At 45.0% G+C, this 19,856-nt stretch overlaps 1 protein-coding gene across 2 annotated transcripts in view; it reads right to left on the bottom strand.

The window, feature by feature from the left end:
• The window catches only part of PEX14 (peroxisomal biogenesis factor 14), a 117,440-nt gene extending 97,774 nt beyond the window's left edge, over positions 1 to 19,666 (bottom strand). The window contains exons 1-2 of one of the 2 annotated variants that reach the window (XM_006127059.4): positions 19,572 to 19,666; positions 4,235 to 4,282 (exon numbers count right to left, since the gene is read on the bottom strand). In XM_006127059.4, coding sequence (XP_006127121.1) covers positions 4,235 to 4,282; positions 19,572 to 19,607 — 84 coding nt within the window. In that variant the 5' untranslated portion in view covers positions 19,608 to 19,666. Of the gene's footprint in view, positions 1 to 673; positions 765 to 4,234; positions 4,283 to 19,571 lie in introns of those variants that run through there. The other variant, XM_089773049.1, reaches the window with a different exon arrangement.
• Between the last annotated feature and the right edge of the window lie 190 nt (positions 19,667 to 19,856).

The raw sequence follows: 19,856 nt of genomic DNA, 5'->3' as shown, positions 1-19,856 counted from the left end.
AGCCAGCTCCCCACTGGCACCAGCTCTCGCCTCTCTGCCCCTTGCTGCCTCTGATACAGAGGCTGCAAGGGGGAGAGGGTGTGCATGTAATCATTAGGATTTATGTGAACATTGTATAGTCTAGCACTGTCAAATGATGACTGGCCCGTAGGGATGACTAGGACCAGTGCACCTATGCCTTACCAGCAAACCCCTAATGTGGGACAATTAATTCAGTTTAAAAGAAGTTTCAAAAGGGATTTGAGGCCTTCTGGAAAGGAATTTAATTGTAATTAGTTGTGGGGAAAGGAAACAAGTAGAACTGGGAGCTCAGCAGTAAGTAGCTTCAGACACCAACCCAGGATCAGTGAAGGGCTGGCAGAACAGAAGCTGAGCTCTGGAAAAGGGACACTGAAAAGCAGCTTGGAATTGAGAGAGCCTGGGACCCAAAAAGAAGCTATGGTAATCCGCTACCCCGCTAGTGGGAAGAGGGCAGGGAAACAGCTGAGGAGGCTTGAGTTTATGTTCAGTGTTGAACAGCCTAAGGAGATATTAGGGAAGAACTGTTTGCCCAGAGGGAGAGGTTGGGAGAGACTGAATATGTCCTGCTGAGAGGTGGGGGAAAAAGACTGATGCTTTCTCATGAAACCAGCCCCAAGAAGGGGACTTTGTTACATGATCCAAGGCTCACTGTTTTTGTCGAAGTGTCCCTGGGAGAAAGGAACTACAGGATGGCCACTGTGCACCCACTGAGGCAGTGCAGAGCACATCCAAGCCTGTGACAGGTGTCAGTGGTCTACAAGGCCATTGCAAGGGTCCAAGCCCCATTTGATACATGGGAGGAACATACATTGTGGTGGGGGTGAAGAAGCGGCAGAAGAAAGTGTGGGGCAAGTCATCTAGCTCACAGAACTGAACTGTTCATTTAATAAGGCTTCTACAGCTACTCAGCTAAGCAATAATGCCTCCTAAGCAAATGTGACAGAGCCTCAGAGAGTTTAATATATAAAATTAATTAAAAAATATAGAGAAAGGCTCCACCTTTCAACAGGGCTCTGATTACTGCACATGCAGAATTCACCATTATTTGGGGTTCTTTGTTGTTTGTATTTTATATCTATACCCTCCCACACAAGTATAGCTGCTATGTGTTTTTCTTTCCTCTGAACACTTATGTAGCTGTATATAAAAAAGAGGAGAGATATTAATTAAAAAGTAGGTAATGGAAGAGTTAACCTGGAAAGAGAATGACTTCTAGACCAGTGTCAGCGCCAGCTGTGAGGGTTTTTCTGGGCTTCCTGGGAAAAAACTCTCAAACAACAGGACACCAGTGAGGGTAAATCTTGACATAGGGAGCTTCAACCAATTAGGGCACAGGTAGGCAAAGTATGGCCCGTAGGCCACATCCAGCCCACCCAGCATTTCTGTCTGGCCCACTCAGCTGATTAGCAGAGCATGCCAGCAGCGTGTGTTCAGCTGCCCCTCCTCCCACCTTTCTCTGTCCTACAGCCAAGTTGGTCCAGGACTCTCCTACTGAGGTGGAAGTGGGTCTGGCCCACGAAAGCTCATCATCTAATAAACCATCTTGTTAGTCTTTAAAGTGCTACAATGTCCTGCATTTTGCTACTGAGGTGGCTGAGAGGGGGAAGTAGGGAGGTTGCCAAAGTCAGGGTATCCTCTGTACCCTATCTCTGAAGAGAAGGGGTCGGAGAGAGGGAGACATACAATGGAGCTGCTCCAGTCTGAAGTGTGGTGAGTGACTGAGATTTAAGAGACAGTGCACTGTTTTTTAGATTTCTCCAGAAGCCAGGTCTCTTTCTCGTACAAACACTCAGACAAACACTTCCCCCACATATACCTCATCTCTGCAGAGCCGGGGAGTGGGGAAGACAACAGAGCAGGGCAGCTTTCCCTGTCTTAAAAGAGACAATGAATGACATTTCTCTGAAACTTACCCAGCAGCAGCTAGCGCACACACTCTGTCACACACCTAGTCTATTTCTCACACCCTCTCCCAGTCTGTGCCACAAAGTCTTCTCTCTCTCTCTCTCTCTCTCTCTCTCTCACACGCACACACACACAGTCTCTCTCTCTCTCTAGCCCCCTGTCCTGCCCTTTCCACCGAAAACCCCTACCCTTATAAGGGCCTGAGCGGTCTCCTAATGACTTACCAAAATTGTGGAGCGGCCCCGCTGAGAAAATTACTGCCCATCCCTGAATTAGGGCACACTTGCAGCGGTACAAGGCTAGAAGGATATTCATTACAAGGCTTCTGTGCTCAGGTTTCCAAATTTACCAGTCCATGAGCAGCATTCCTTCTATAAGATATGTCTTTAGCCTCACTTGTTAACTCACCATCTCTAAGGAAATGCTTCCTTCCATTAAAAAATAGCTTCCTGTATGCTCCAGTCAAAGAATCCAAAATGCAAGAGGTTTAATGTTACCAATGTAGGGCCCTTATAGAAAGCAGTCAGAGCTTAATGATACCGACAGAGAGCCTGGTCCATATTCGTCATGCACTCAGAATTCCCACTGAAAACTACACTGAGGGTAAGCTAGTGAAGAGACTTAAAAGAGAGAGGTGATGTATTGTTTAGAGAAGCAGATGGGGCAACTATTCTGGCAGTATTTTGATTGGGCCAGAAGGTGAAGTAGAGAAACCAGGAGACAGTAATATAAAGTCGCTGCAATACAGGAGAGAAAAATGGTGGCTCGATTCCCAAACCACAGCACTATAAGAAGATGAGGTTTCTCGTGGTTATCATCACGCACACAAATCTCAGAGCCCTTTTCAAAACAGTACAAGTCAAAACATTGGATGACATGCAATACCTGCTGCCAGCCACTGCTGAGTTCGCTCCTGCCTTATTTGAGCATGATGCAGTCAACTGGGGATGAGGTTTCTGAACTGGCAGGTTAGTTTTCTTAGACAGTAACTTTCAGGATTGCAGGTCTTATGTCTCAGAGGTTTTCTTCAATGGATTCAGATTCCTCACTAAGACTATGTCTAGACTGCAGGCTTCCTTCAGAAGAACCGGACACTTCGCCAAAGGATCAATGCCCACAAAACAGATATTAGACAGGATCACAAAGAAAAAACAGTTTCTTGTCATTTCAACCAGAAAGGACACTGTGTCAATAACTTAATTACCTGCATCCTGCTCCAGAAGCCTTTTAAATCTGCACTTGAAAGGGAATCCTCTGAACTGTCATTCATGCTAAAATTCGACACTCTGCGTGTCGGTCTCAACAAAGACACTAACTATCTTACCCATTACAAAGACAGCTTCCCCAATTATCACCTCTAATACCATTAGCTCACAGACATTTACCTTCCTTCCCCCGGCATCCCCCTTCTGTTCTGAAATGTGATTTGTCCTTTTCATATGTGTTCACTTTTTTTTAAATTGTATCCTTTGGTATATATGGTTGTGACTATTTTCTTCCACTATTTGATCTGAGGAAGTGGGTCTGGCCCACGAAAGCTCATCATCTAATAAACCATCTTGTTAGTCTTTAAAGTGCTACATAGTCCTGTACTTTTTTAAAAGAGATCTTCCAAAAAAACTTTTTCCAAAAGACAGCGTCCACACACAAAAGCACATCAAAAAAGCGATCTGCTTTTTCGAAAGACAGTGTCCACACTATCTCGCATTTAAGCTGTGATTATTATGGACGGAGTGGCCACCAGGGCACCTGGGCTTTTTCCTCTTTCCTCTTCTTTCGAAAGAACTCCCTCTTCCCCGTCCATACATGCCTTTTTCTGAAAGAGCTCTTTCGGAAAAAGGCTTCTTCCTCGTAGAAAAGAGGATTACCAACGCCAGAAAAACCCCTCTTCTTTTGATTTACTTTTGGAAGAACACGATTGCAGTGTGGAAATAACAGCTTTTGTCAGAAAAACAGACGTTTTTCTGACAAAACTTTTTAGTGTAGATATATCCTAATACACACTGATCAAGAGCGCACACTACGCACATTTAGGAAAAGCAGTTTCTGCTCAAAGACAGCCCAAGGCTCAGATAAGCAAGGAGGACTGACTGACCCACAACTAACCCCTGGAAAGGAGGAGGTGATAGGCAAAGATTAGAATTCAGAGGTCACTAGCAGGGCAGCATGAATGGTTTAGACCTTTTCTCTTAGCACGTGCACTTATGAGAGGAAGTGCTCATGCAAAATGGTGCAACTAAGAGAGCAATTCATAAAAGGAGTTTAATAGTTTGAAAGGAAATGATACTCTGCATATCGAGGAACTCACCAGTGGCTCCCGAGACACTGCATTCTCAGTTCCAGGAGAAGAGCCCGTCTGCAAAGTAAAGGGAAAATAAGAGTGAGGTTACAGTGCCACCTGATGGACACCTCTGAAAATACTTTTACGTTAAGGCCCCACAGTATTGGACGAGGATCTTCTAGCACAGGGGTGGCCAACCCATTACGGGCAAAGAGCCAAAACAGTTGTGCATATAGTGCAAAGAGCTGGGGGAAAAATGTTGTCAAGCAAAAAAAAAAAAAAAAAAAAAAAAAAAAAAAAGGACACTGCCCCCTTTAAAAAAACCTCAGGTTGGCTTTTTGGCCACATCAGGTTCCCATTGGTCGGTGCCATCTTGCCAACACCATTTGGCTTCGCCGCACCAGACGGCTCCCCAGCACCCGGTGAGCACAGGGAACCGGGGGCTATTTCTAGGGGCGCAGGGGCAGCTTTGCGAGCCACAGGGGAGGCTTTGCAAGCCACACTTGAAGGGGAGGGAGGAAAAGCTGCATATGGCTCACGAGCCGTGGGTTGGCCATGGCTGTTCTAGAAAATATGAGCAACGACATGAATAGCAGCTCTTTCATGGACCACAGATCACATGTGACCCAAAAGCCTGGACATCAGAGATGCAGAGCTCCTGCAGCTTCAGTGTAATCCATTGGAAGATGCAAGTGCTCAGCACCTCTAAGGAGCCATTAGTTACTATGAGTCAAAGAAACCCCTGAAAGATAGATCATGCGTGCCATTTTGAAAGAAACATACTGGATAATTACACTTCAGAAGTAAATGGCATGATATAGTAGACAGAATGTGAGACTGGAAAGTAGGGATGTAAAAAATCGTTTAAAAGTGTAACCATGCAACCGCTAAAAATCCCGTATGTAAGCTTTACATTGCAAAGCCCACAGTGAAACTGGCTCCCCAGCTGGCCCCACTTCCGGGGAGCCGGCGTGTAACTGTACCAGAAACTGATAAGCTGATGTTTATCGGTTAATCATTTAAATGGTTACACTTTTACATCTGTACTGGAAATCAATATGTGTACATTTCTGACTTCACCACTGGACTTTCCGTGTGATCCTGGGCAGGCCATTTCCCCTTTCTGTGCCTCGGGTTTTTTACATGCCTACGGAGGATAACAAATCACCCATCTCCAGGGCTTAATGTTTGCAAATGGCTTTGAGTTCCACAGGGGAAGAATTTGTTACAGAAGTCCAAAGTATTGTTATTAAACGGAGTTCAAAGTAGGGATGTTAAATTGCGGGTAATTGACTAATTGAATAGTTGATGCATTTTGTATCGACTATTCGACAGGGCGTCTCCACCTTTCAAGTGTAGAAACAGCTAGGGCTGTTGCTACACTTCAAAGGCAAAAGCACCACTGGAGTCTGGGATCAACAGGAGACTCCTTGCTGACTCTGGGCTCTGTGCAGCACTGCCATTTTGAAACTTCGCTGTGGGAGCCCAGCATCAGGCTTCTCCCAGAGTTTCAAAGCAGCAGCGCTGCATGGAGCCTGGGATCAGCTGGGGAGTCCTGGGCTCCATATGGCGCTGATGCTTTGAAATGCTGCAGGAGCCTGGCATCAGGCTCCTCTAGTGTTTCAAAGTGGCAACATCGCATGGAGCCCAGGATCAGTCCTCAGCTGATCCTGGGTTCTGAGTGGCACTGTCACTTTGAAATGCCAGGAGAAGCCTGATGCCGGGCTCCCGTGGCAGGGTCTCAAAGCAGCAGCGCTGCATGGAACCAGGCTCCACGCAGCGCTGCCACTTTGAAGTATCCCCTTCTTCCCCCACTCCTTGCTGCCTGTTTCTGGGGGGGGAGCGACTAGTTGATAAGCTTGTTGACTATCTGATAAGTATTTGCTTATTGGATAGTAGACTAGTCCTTCATTGCCCTAGTTCAAAGGTACATCTCTCTGGTCCAGAGTTTTATCGTCCTGTGCAGAAAGACTGAATTTGGTATGAAGCTGGGGATGTCCCATCTATGGGATCCAATGATGTTTTGTATTTCTTTAGCATCTTTTATCCAATGATTTCAAACTAATTCATATTAATTAATTAATTAGGCCTCACAGCAACTCTCTAACGATAGCTAGCCACATAGCAAAAAAAGGAGTTGTATTTGTTTTAAACCAGTGAAAAAATATTAGGAAATTTAATCATTATGTTTCAAAAACCAAACACTATATATTCCGCGTTCTGCTTATCAACAGGGAGCTGAATTATGAATCATATTTAACACTTATATGGGAGTTTCCATTTCCAAAGAGCTTTACACTTCACCAAGATAAGAGGCATCTTAGAAATACAGTTAAGCTCACAACTCCCAAAGAGCTTGGAATTGTCACTCTTGTATTACAGATGTGGAAATGGAAACACAGAGAGGTGAAGATAGTTGACATGCTATGTGACCTGAAGCAATGATTAAGCTGGATTTAAAACTCAGGAGATCCTAACTTTCAGGCTCAGACCACACTTTATCCTTGATGACTTCCTCACCAGTCCAAGAGCAGAAATAACTTGATCCAACACCAATGTATCAAAGACCAGCACAAAATATCGCAACTAGTTTACTGCACAGAAGCCCCTTTTCTTGGCACAAGTTAGACTTTTGTATGTGTGCAAAATCCTCGGCTCAAATCGTCAAGTAACACCACAAAGTCTCACGCCATATCTGCACAACCAAATTTTGTTGACCCACCTTACATCAGCACACAGCCACCAGAGTTATTTAATTGCCTGAGTGCGCACATTTAGCTCCTTGTGACAGCAGTGTATGTCCTCACCAGTATCGTATCAATACATATCAATTGTATTGTCAGTGTGGGGCATTGTGGGATGGCTCCTGAAAGTCGATAATAGTAGCCTGCAATGATACTGCATTGATATAATTACGTTGCCCATTACTCTATGCTGCTCGGGCAGGTGGTGTTACTGAATCGGCAATGAAAGACACTTAAGTTGGTGGTAGACAAATTCAAATAAAGACACTTCCACAGCTAGACTGACACAAGGCAGCTTATGTTGATTTAACCATACAGTATAAAATAGGCCTGAGAGACACCCTCTCCTCCCATGCTGTCTGACTCATGCTCATAAAACCTCAGGCCCGGGGGCCGAATCCAGCCCCCAACTTGCCTGGATCCGTCCCCCGAGGCTTGGGGCCTCCCTCAGCAATTGGGAGCCCACCCTGGTGCTCCAACCGCCCTACCGCAGGGCTGGAGGATATAAAATCTACTAGCCTGAGCCGCCTAGGCTCTGGGGTGTGAGGGGAATTGGGGAGTGTCTTTCTCAGTAAGGGAACAAAATACAGGACTATGTAGCACTTTAAAGACTAACAAGATGGTTTATTAGATGATGAGCTTTCGTGGGTCAGACCCACTTCCTCAGATCAAACCTGAGGGTCACTGAGGGGTTTGCTTTTTTGTTTATTTTTTTGCTTCTCACTTGTGGGTGGCCCCTGACTGATTTTTCTGTGGGTCAGCCCCCAGGCAAAATAAAGATTCCCTGCCCTTGTTATACACCATATTATACCTCCTAAGCATCTCAAGTGTTCCCTATAATAAAAATAAGGCACTGGAACAAGCATTTACCACAAGAGGGCACTAGTAATTCACTACTGCAACCTCAATGCTCCCAGTCATACTTGCATCACAAGCAGGACTCAAATATATAATATAGGTCCTGGTATTGCAGGTCGCAGTACCTCTCTATACAAGTGCAGGAGACTGTATTGCAAGGTACCAAGACAAAGGTGTCCAACTACTAAAGTGCATGAACCCATCTCCCAGGCTACTAAGAGAGACACTATCTCCCCTGCCACAAGGTCTTCCATGGGCCTCACATTCACTCCCTCTTACGTGAACCCATGCCTTCAAGATTTTATAGCAGGGTCAGAGCAAGCATCCATGTGATCTCAAGGCCTCTCCTATAAAAGTGTGAGGAAAATCTAGACAATAAAAGAAAAATACAGTTTGTGTGGTTTATTTAGATATCAGAGTAGGTTAACTCAGTGGAGACTGAGGACGTCTGCATGCCTCATAGTAAATATTCCATAGCTTGGCTGGTTTTCAGGGAAATTCTGGTGTCCAAATGGTTATAGTCAGGAGGAGGCTTTCCGGAAAGGGAACCTAGAGAGCAGAATATCAAAGTGTGGTGGAGCTACATTCCAAGCATTGTTGGCTACTTGTGTTGTGAAGATGGTTAACCTAGAGTGCTGGGAGAGCTCTCTCTCCTAGCATTGCTGCCCTGACTGTGTTGCCATGGCTGTGCTTTAAACTTTGAAGTATAGGCAAGGCCTTACTCAAAGGAAATCTATAAACTACAAAATAACTGGGGCACAGAGCCCTGAGGCCATCTCCCCACATCACACAATGCATCAAGGCCACAAGGTCTCCAGGACTTTGTTTGGCACACTTGTACCTCTTCTCCCCATACTCTCCCTCCAGCACCTGGTGTACTTAAGGGCCACAGGAAGAGCCCTCTTGTGATTAACATTGTGCTGTCTCAGGTTCTGACTCAAAGCCCACTCAAGCTAACTGACTTCAGTGGGGTTTGGATCATAATTTCTGAGAACAAGCAGAGCAAAAGGCACATGGATAAAACTCTTCATGAAACCCTAAAAGCTACATGTGTGTATGGAGCCATTTGTGGAGCATTACTCCTCTGTGCCACTATTCCACAGATCTTCTGTCTACAAAAACTGGTTATTCAGAATAAGCGTGCTTGGCCCTTCTGTAGCCCTTTCCAAGGAATTCAAATCAATTTTGCTAGTATTCATTATTCCTATTTTGCAGATATGGAAACTGAGACGAGAATTGCCCTAAGATCACAGAGAAAATCAGCAGAAAAACGCAGAAAGGAACCTACTTCCCTGATGCCAATTGCACAACTGTGGGATATTCCACCAGTGTCCTTAATATGTCCATATGCACTTCCCTCTGGAGTCTAACCAATATTTGCTGTAAACTCACTCCGCATATGTGGACCATTTGGCTATTCCTGGAAGTGGTCTGATGCTGGATTTGCAATGATTAACTCCTCCATATAAAGTGCAGGTTACTGTGGGAATCCATACATTACACTTATCAATAGGAATTTGGATCCTGAATACTCATAGGACAAATACTGAAGCACTCTGATTGAGAGCTGCCTTCAAAGAGACTGACCATATGCATCTGACTTACAAGTTATTTATGGCATTTCGATTGTATCAGCCATGTTTACAACCCTTTTTAATGTAGAGGGAGATGAGGCATCTCCCTTGCAGTAAAGACTCCAAACACAGGAAACTCAAGGGACAATTAAAAAGTAAGGGAACTGTTCTCACGCAACACAGAGCATTTCTTCTCCAGTTCACCGGCTGAGACATAAATTGCTGCCATGGGATAACTGACCAGGAAGCTGGATGTAGAGTTCAGATATCTACATCACAAAACACCCCACCTCTTATTGTAGTCCCAGCAGAAAGGCCAGAGGATAAACACAGCCAGAGACACTGGAAATTTGGGGTAAGCTTGCCTTGATATTGCCTCTGAAACAGTTAGAGAAATTAAGTTTCTGCAGCTGTCAAAGCACTTGATTTTATCTCTCCTCCTCCCGTCTTTCTGCTCATAACCTCAACAACTCTCAAAGAACTGAACTAAGGGAGGAGTGATCCTATGCTGCAAAGAGACCCAGCCTGTGAAATTTACAACAGAATATGGTGAGACAAAATCTTTGCTTTTACATCACTGAGCTTGTCAAATCAGGTATCAAGTTGACTATTACTCTTATTTCTTTTGCAAACAATCTCAACTTTGATGCATTATTACTTGTAATTACAATCTTTTTGTAGTTAATAAACTTATCTTATTGCTTTATCATAACTAGGGATGTGAATGGGTGAGGCTTACCAGTTACAATTAGCTAGTGCGGTCTGGAGCAGCCACCTGCCTGTTGCAGGCAGAGATGCTCCAACCCAGATGAAGCAGCCCCTATCTGTGTCATGGTTAGGAGTGCTCCAGCTGCAGCAGGTTCCAGGGGGCCCTCCAGCACATCTGAGCTAGAGCAATGCCCCATTCACCCCATTTTATCAGCTAACTGGTTAAACATAATGTTTAACCAGTTAACTAAGTAAATGGGATTTTACATCCCTAATCGTAACCAATATGTTTGGATTAAAGTGTGTGGGAAGCTCCACTTGGGATAAGCAAGGCTGGTGCATATATCCTTTGATGAAATGACAGGCTGTCTCGGAGCTTGAATAGTTCAGTAATGTGCTGGAAAGCACAAGACCCATTTTTTGGTGGGGCACAAGACTGGGAATATGAATTTGCAGGTATCTCCTTGTGTATAATTTTATGAATGAGTGGATATTCAGAATACTCATTTATGTAGCTGGGCGTGAATTTGCATTCTGAAGGCTGTGTGAGCAGGCCAAGTAAGGCTGTCATGACAGCATAGCAGTGTAAAAGGGACCCCATGCTTGAGAATTAAGGGACCACAGTTGTTCAATAGTCCAGATTGCACCCTGGGGAATGTCACAGCCACTCAGGCAGCAGCTCCATAGTTTTCAATCTTTTTCTCACGCGCAAAGACATACTACATGCTAACTTCCGGGTGACAGGAGTCTCAACTTCTCTGTGTCATTATACAGCTAATTAGGTGTCATTTGTGTCCCAAACCAAGTGGCTTGGAAAAATTAAAATATTGTTATCCAACCCAAAAGCAACACTGCTAACTCTTTTAAAAGAAATTCTAGGTTTTCCAGTGGTATCGAGATTCAGACTTTACTAAAAATATCAGAGGCCAGGATGGGTGGCTTGCTAAGCTTGAGTCATCAAGTATATTGCCATAGAGTTTAGAATTAACAGAAAAGCTGATGCCCAAGGAAAACTGATCTTTAAAAACTGTCCCACTCATCACTTTGCTCTGTTTCTCTATTCTTCCCCAGATTTTATTGTTAGGAACATTCACAGAAAAGCAATACCTTTATTGTTATTTGATTTCTTATAGAAGGCACTGTCAATATCTATGAGTCTAAAATGCATCAAAAGCATATTTAGTTAAAAAAAAAATCTTTTACAAACCCCAATAGAAATTGTTATGGTATTTTTAAACAGCAAATATCACTATATCAATTAAAACACATATGTATGGATTCCAGCATCACCCTGCAATGTTTGGTACCAAAAGAGGGTAGCAATATACCAATTCATGAGAATCAGAAAATGAAACCAAATAGAAACACAGCATAACCCCAAAATGACACTGACTGTTCTCCTCTTATCATGCAAGCTAATTCAAATTTTAACAGGAAACATGCTGAGAACTAAGTATAGGTTGAACCTCTCTAATCCAGAACTCTCTCATCCAGAAACATCCATCATCCCAGAATTATTTTAGTTAGCAGGATGTCAACTTTTCATGGGTATGGCCAAGTTTCCCACAGTCCCATAAAGTTTGTTTACAGCCACCAGTCCTGGCTGTCAGTGTTCTCTGCTGTTATTTAGCTCTAATTTACCCCATATATTCTCTAACAGTTCAGTAAGCAGTGAAAGTGTTGGTAATGCTACTAGACAATACTGACCTCCCAGAAAATTCTCTCGTTCGGAACCGGTCAGGTTCTGGACTAGAGAGGTTCAACCTGCATTAATAGACCACAGGAGGTGGTGATTAGGGATGTAATTAGCGATTAATTTACTAGTCGAATAGTCGATGGAATTTCCATTGACTACTTGACTAGTAGATAAGCTCTTCCACATTCCGCCTTTGAAATATACAAGAGCCCCAGTGGGGGCTCTTCTGCATTTCAAAGTTGGTACACTGCGTGGAGTAAGGATATTAAGGACTAGTTGACTCCAGCTGACCTTGGGCTCCATGTGGCACTGCCTTTTGTAAGTACCCTCCTCTTTTCCCCCATCCTCTTTGCTGCCTCTATTTAATAGAGGCAGCAAGGGTGGGGGAGTGACTAGTCATCTATCCTGTTGAGTATTCGATAAGCATTTACTTATCGGATAGTCAAATAGTCGACTAGTCCTTTACATCCCTAGTGGTGACAGTTCAACATGAGGGTGTGGAGTATTATGTTGAAATAAACAGCATCAATGGGGAAAAGTAAATGATTTTTTAAAATTCTTTCAGCTTCAATTTAAGGATCTGATGTTCCCACCAACTTCAATGAGAGTTGGATTGGACTCTGCATTAGTCATATTGGTAGAGAAATCTCTTAAGACTTTTTTTAGCTTAAAAATATCTCCCATAAGAGTCCAGCCCCCCACTGACTATTGCTCTCTTGGAGGCTTCACTCCATGTTTCTAACCAACACTACAAATTGCTGGTGCTCTCAAAGCCCACTGAGATCAATGCAAGGGGAGGGCACTTGGCACCTCACAGGAAAAAGCCTTGTGAGGGGATTCAATTCACTGCACTGGAAATGTTAACAATGTCACAGACAGAGGACTCCAGGTTGGGAAGTCAGCAGCCAGAGTTGATGGATGTGGAAAGCAACAATGGTCCTATTTAATTTCCACTTGGGTGCACAGCAAGGAGAGGGAGAAAATATCACACGCAAGCAGGATTTTTCCAAAGTAGAGCATCGTTTCAAAGACTACCACACCTCAGCAGCTGCTCTTTAACCACACTCCAGTGTTGCCACACACCTGGGGCAACATACATCTGGCTGCCCTATGTATCAGCTGTGTCACCTGAAGGGGTGTGACTGCCTGGGATGTCCACAATTCCACACAGCCTGCAGTGGAGTCCAGCAAGAAAAGGGTTAGCCAGCCCCTTCCTCCCTCACAGACTACAGGCAGCAAGACAGTTATTCCAGCCCATCCAGAGAATCTATTTCCCTCCTCCCCAATGCAATTAAACAGACAATAATTGCCCTAATGTGGAACAATTACTCTTCAGCAGCATGTGCCAGAGAAAGGAATATTCTGCCCTCTCTCAAACTCTTCTTGACAGAAAGAAAGCAGACCAAGTAATAACACCATTCAGCTCTTTACATATGCTGACACCCTGTGAACCAGTTAACCATTACCATCCCCATTTTTCACACTGGGAAACTGAGACAGGGAGAAGTTTCCATTTTCAAATATCAAACCTTCTTTTGAGGCACTGCAGCTCTGAATAACTAACAGAAAGTCTCAAGAGGGATGGGTTAAGATGACAGTGTACATAACTCCCTTGTCCCTCTCCAAGGGCAATTCACAAAAATCTTGACTACGCAGACAACCAGACTTTCAAAGTGGCACTTCAATTTATCACATTCCTTTCAACAAGGTTTAAAGCTAACACCTTGCAAATTTCCCAGGTGACCCACAGATCAGTTACAATCTTTCCCAAATTTTCATTCTGCTGAGATGTCCATCCATTGGAGGAAGAAGGGCTCAGAATGCTTGTGCTAAAAAGTACCACCAAGATTGGTTGGCCAGTGCAAAGATGAAAGTTCAGCAAATCCCTCCCTAACCTGCTAGCATTACCTCGGGGCTGGCCCACGTGGAGATCTGCATTGGTTCAAGCAAAGGTCTGAGTTTAAAATAATGCAGCTAAACCAGTGCAAACCTCTGCATGAACAGTCAAGTGAAACCAGTGCAATTATCTAGTCTAATTTTCTATAGTGCACAGGCCAGAGAATTTCACAAAATAATGCCTAGAGCAAATCTTTTAGAAAAACATCCCTTCTTGCTTTAAAAATTATCAGCAATGGAAAATCCTCTACAAGCTTTGGTAATCAGCTCCAATGTTTAGTTATCCTCACTGTTAAAAATGTGCTCCTTATTTTCAATCTGAATTTGTCTAGCTTCAACTTCCACTCATTGGATCATGTTATACCTTTCTTTGCCACAGGCTGAACCTCTAAAATCTGGGATTCTCTGGTCTGGTGACATCTGTGGTCCAGTAGGACCATAGATATTGTTGAAACAGAAAGCCCCAGCTGGCCAGGTTCAGAAGCGCAGCCGGGCTGGGCTGGCAATGGGAAGTGCAGCCCCAGTGAGGCCAGCACAGTGAGGAGCACAGCCCCACCTGGGGTCAGCATGGTGGGGAGCACAGTCCCGCTTGGGGCTGGTGCGGCGGGAAACACAGCCCCGGTTAGGGCTGGCATAGTGGGAAACACAGCCCTAGTCAGGGCTGACAGCAGGGAGCACAGCCCCAGCCGGGCCTGGAGGCAGCAGGGCTGAATGTCAGGCACACAGTCCTGGACAGGGCTGGGGGCAGCGGAGATGGCCCCCGTCTGGGGTTGATGCGGTTGGGGAGGTAGCCCCAGCCAGGGCTGGAGGGCTAGAGGCAACAGGGCAGGCAGCACTGAGAGATCATTAATAAAAAGGTTAATGTGTGTAAGGCCAAGAACTAAGCCCTGCAGGACTCCACTAGATTCACACCTGTTTGATGAGTCCTCATTTGCAGTTACATGTTGAGATCTAACTGTTAACCAGCTTTTAATCCATATTAATTCTGTAATGTTCTAGTTTTTTAATCAAATGTCATGTAGGTCCAAGTCAAATGCCTTACAGAAGTCTAAGTATATTACATCAATACTATTAGCTTCATCAACCAACATATTAAGTTAGTTTGATAGGATCCATTTTCCATGAACCCATGTTGATTGGCATTACACTCCTTTAATACTTTATTAATCAAATTCTATATCAGCTGCTCCATTATCATGCCTTGAATCAATGTCAGATTGACAGGTGTATAATTACTGGGTCATACTGTTTACCCCTTTTACATATTGGTACAACAGTTGCTTTCTTCCAGTCTTGGAACTTTCCTGATTTTCCAAGACTTATTGAAAATCAACATTAACTCAGCTAACCTTTTACTACTCTTATATTCAAGTTACCCAGACCTGCTGGTTTAAAAACATCTAACTTCAGTAGCTGCTGTTAAACATCCTCCTAAGAGACCAGTGGAATGGAAAGACTGTTATCATGTGATATGACTTCATCATCTGTTTCTTTCCTAAATGTGGAACAGAATTATTTATTGAACTTTTCTGCCTTTTCTTCATTATTATTGATCACTTGCATTTCCATTTAGTAATGGACCATACCATTGTTAGTATTCTTTTTTGTTCATAATACTTAAAAATGCCTTCTTATTGTCCTTATTTCAGCTGGTCAGAGAATTCTCCTTGTGTGCCTTTGTTTCCCTTTTCAGTTTTCTTCCATTCCCAGCTTTTTATTTGTATTAATTACTAGCAGCTTCAAAGTTCATTTTAAACCTACTTCCAACCAATTTAAACTAAACCAAATTAGCCATTCTCAAACCAAAAAAGAGTATCCATACAAGGGTTTGCATTGGTTTAGTAAAGAAGTCCAAGTTTATATGTGGACAAGACCTAGGAGACCATGGTCAGACTTGGAGGCAGATATTAATGTCATCATTTTCCTTCCTGCTGCTGAAATTTTACCCAAGCCTTCATAGTTCCCTTTCCCCTCTTCATATGCAGAACTGCACACATTTAGAACAGCTATATACTGCATATACTCAGGATTCCCACATTCATTTAAGGATTCAGACTAATCAGATTATTTTCCCTTAGTTTTTAATACCCTCCTAGGGCTCGCTCCAGCCAACCTCACAGGCATTGTGGTCCCTACTCCCCTCTCCACAAGGGAATGTCTACACTAGAAGTGGGGAACAATTTTTGGGTTGGGGGCCAATGACCCACAGAAAAATCAGTCAGGGGCCACAAACAAGTGAGAAGGGGAAAAAAGCCACACCCTCATTGACACGGTCTTGATTGAGAAGGAGAAAGACACTCTCCATATTCCTCTTGCACACCAGAGTGTAGGGCAGGGGTGGGCAATAATTTTTGCCTAGGGGCCGGCCACTTCAAAAATTTTCGAAGTAACCCCAGGCCACCCCGAAAGGGGAGGGGCCTAAACAGGAAGGGACAGGGCCTAAATGGGAAGGCACGGGACTACACCACCCCCAGACCATGATTCGTCTAGGGATAGGGGAGTCTGTTTGCCCCCCATTCTCACTACGCACCCATGCTCTGGAAGAGGCTTGGCATACTCCCCCAACCCCAGGCCAATCAGGGCCTGGGGGTAGGGGAGCACGGGAAGCCTCCTCCTGCCCTGCCAGGAGCACGTGGCACTTTAAAGTGCCGTGGGCTCTTTGCAGGGCCGGGGCAGAGCGAAGGAAGCTTTATGCAGCTCCCCCACCCCCAGGGCCTGATTGGCCTGGAGGTGGGGGAGTGCACGAAGCCTCAACTTCCCCCCCTCCTCCCCACCCTGCAAACAGCACATGATACTTCAAAGCGCCACGTGCTCCTGGCAGGGCAGGAAGAGGCTTTGCGTGCTCCCCAGGCCAATTGCGTGCTGGCAGGGCGGGGGCAGAGCAGAGAAGGCTTCGGGCGCTCCACCACCCCCAGGCTCTAATTGGCCGGGGGGGGGGGGGCAGGGGAGAAGCAGGGCCTCTGCGGGCCAGATCCACCCACTTGGCGGGCTGGATCCAGCCCACAGAGGCCCTTTTGCCCACCCCTGGTTTAGGGGGACCCAGCGCAGGCTCCCCAATGCTGGGGGAGGGGGCATGAGTCTCAGGGGCTGGATCCAGACAAGTCAGGAGCCACATCCAGCCTCCGGGCCTGAGGTTCCCCACCTCTAGCCTACACTATCAGTGTATGTATCAACATTATATGTAAAGTTACAAATGTAAGCTGAAATCATTATGGGAGCGTGTTTACCAGACAAGTCTGGGGAGTGGGTAAACATATTTTTCAAAGACTAAGGACGAGCTGATGCCCCTAGCCAAGTGTCATCAAATCTGATGGGCAATCTCCTGTCAAGTGGCAATTCTTTGGCAAGGGAGGGGGACAGGAACAAACAGATTTGCATCTTAGCAAACAGCAGCATGACCACCTTTCACCATCAGATTCCTTGACTCTATCCTCACAAGTGACATCTAGGGGTAACCCTAAGGAAAATGCTTTTCAAAGTGTAACTGAACTACAAAAGTAAGGGCCAAAAACATCCCAAGTTCTCTCTTCTGATCCATCACTCTTTCTGACCTAAGCACATTAAAAAGCAGCCTTTGGATTTTCAGAGAGATCCTGTCCTGATAGTTCAGTGTTGGGCAACCTGCAGCCTACCAGGGTTCTAAGTGTGGCCTGCGAAACATTTTGTTTACCGTTGCGGGGTTGTGAGATTCCACTGGCTTCCTCCAGCCACATTGTTTTTCCCCTACTGATATTACTGAAGTGACACATACATAAAGCAAGGGCACGTGAAGTAACGTATGCGACTGCACACAACATTGCCAGCGCCATGTACTCCCTCTGCATCCAATCAAAGTGCTGCTACGATGCAATCGTATTTTAATTTTTATATATTTGTATTGTGTTTTAAACATTTTTGTAAGCCTCCTAGAATATTTTAAATAGTGAGTTGGGGCAAAAAGATTTTAAATAAATAAATGTGGTAAGAATTTTTATCTTGATCCAAGCCTTGTTTGTTAAGTTTAGTAAAGGGAAGTATTTTATCTTTTTTCCCCTCTCATAACCATTTCTGACTCAAATGTTTTATACTTGTATTAACTTAAAACCTAATTTCTTTTAAACTTGATTTATTCTTTATTCAAAACAAACCCATGTTTTAGGTGAGCGGGTAACACCATTTATGGTATATTGATCCCCATAGACTAGAGGGGCAATGCACCTAATATATCTGAATTGCCCAGGAGAGGGCTGGACAATGCAGAACACATGGGGGAAAAAAGGGATTGAGAGTGTGTTGGGGTCACCATGCAAGTGGTAACCAAGGCTGGTAGAAACCAAAGTGTGATTGACTGGCAGGCTACATCTATACACAAACATGCAGAGTGTTATCTGTATGCAGGAAGGCTGTTTATCAATGGCCCAGTGTGTGAGAGCAACAGCAATGCAGCTTTGCAAAGCACCCAAGTTCACAGGGCCCCTCACTGCTCTGGATTGCATTCCAGAATGTCATAGCAGGCAATCCACCTCCCCAGATGTCAGAAGCTAGATACATTGTTCTGTTGACCTAGGTGCATCTCCATCAAGGGTTAGGTCGGCTTAACTATGGCGCTCAAGGGTGTAGTTAGGTTGATCTAAATTTGACAGGTAGACTAAGACTATCTAACAAGGCACTTACGTTATACTCATCACTGTGATATTCTTTACACAGTTGGTGCAAGAGCCTTCTTCTTTGCCACACCTGCCATTATTACATGTTACAGTACCTCACTGACTGTCTAACTCATTCCAAATCCCATCTGAAATTAGTCTGATCTCCCTTCTCTCCCCGACTATATTTTACCTAAAAAGGGAGATATAAAAACTCATGAATTGTCTGGGGGCCTGGCCTGAATGTCTCTTCCATTTAGATCTGCATTTGGTCATTATAGTGTATTGTACCTCTTATATCAGTTCCTACTAAAGCACATAGAGGCCCAGAATCTATGGTTAGCAGTAACAGCATAGTGTATGTCCCCTGCCTACTAGTCCAGACAAACTGGAAAAAACACACGTCAGCCAAATAAGGTGACTCCCTCCCTAGTCAGCATGAAGGTAGACCAAGGTTTCATATGATGGGAAGGGAATCACTTAGGGTGCATCTACACCGCATTGTAACTCAAAATAAGATGCTCAAATTGCATATCTTATTTCAATGCTATTTCAAAAAAGCTTATTTCATCATTTGGCGTTTGGCTCCACACTGCCAAATTTCAAAATAAAGCGCTATTCCAAAACATTCCTTACTCCTCGTAGAATGAGGTTTACAGGGATGTCGGAATAGAGAGCCCAAAATAATGGACTTGCTGTTGAGACACAGGATAGCTATTTCGGGATACGCTGGTATCCCGAAATAACGTTGCAGTGTAGACGTACCCTTACAGGGCTTCGGCCTCACCAGCTGGAAAAAGAGAAACAATGCATTTTTCTAACCCATAGCTGGGCAGGAAAAGGGCACAGGCTGGGGAGGGGAAAAGGGGACCTTGATGCAGACACGTACATGCAAACCCCCATGGGATGGGCAAAGTACAGGCAAGGGGGATCCATGACACACACACATCCCTCCCCATAGGGAGCGCACAGGGGACAGGGTGCATACTGCCATCCCCAGAAAGGATTACAGGGATGGCTGGGGCACACTCCCATCCCCATGTGGGGACTAGACAGTGGGGCAGGGAGCACACGCCCCTCCCCATGGAGAGTCATGTAGGGGCACACGCCCCTCCTCACAGGGCGGGGGCAGAGTCCACACACCCCTCCCCCATGGGGGGGGTCAGTCAGTGGGGCAGGACGCACAAGCCCCTCCCGGGGTGCAAGGCACAAACCCCCACCCCCGCCTCCTCCGTGCGAGGAGACGGCTCCGGCCCCGTTTACCTGGCTGGGCTGCTCTGCCTGCTCTGAAGAGGCCATGTTTCCAGACCCAGCTAATCCATTCCCGCTCCTAGGGATGGAACTATCTCAGCCCCGAGCTCAGGCAGAAGCAGTCCCTTTCCGATAAACCGATCCTTGGCAGCAGGGGGACCTGCTTCTGACCCCCACCTGCCATGAATCTGGCCGGTCTCTGAGCTCCATTGCAAAGCACGGGGCGATCCTGGGCCGTTTCAGCTGTGATGTTATTTTAATGTATTTGGTTATTAGCCCTGAGGTTATTTTTTGGTC

Source organism: Pelodiscus sinensis, chromosome 24, assembly GCF_052426305.1.
Source record: "Pelodiscus sinensis isolate ZL-2025 chromosome 24, ASM5242630v1, whole genome shotgun sequence".
NCBI lineage: Eukaryota > Metazoa > Chordata > Testudines > Trionychidae > Pelodiscus > Pelodiscus sinensis.
The sequence above is the reverse complement of the archived record's forward strand: the minus strand, read 5'-3'. Positions and strand labels throughout refer to the sequence as shown.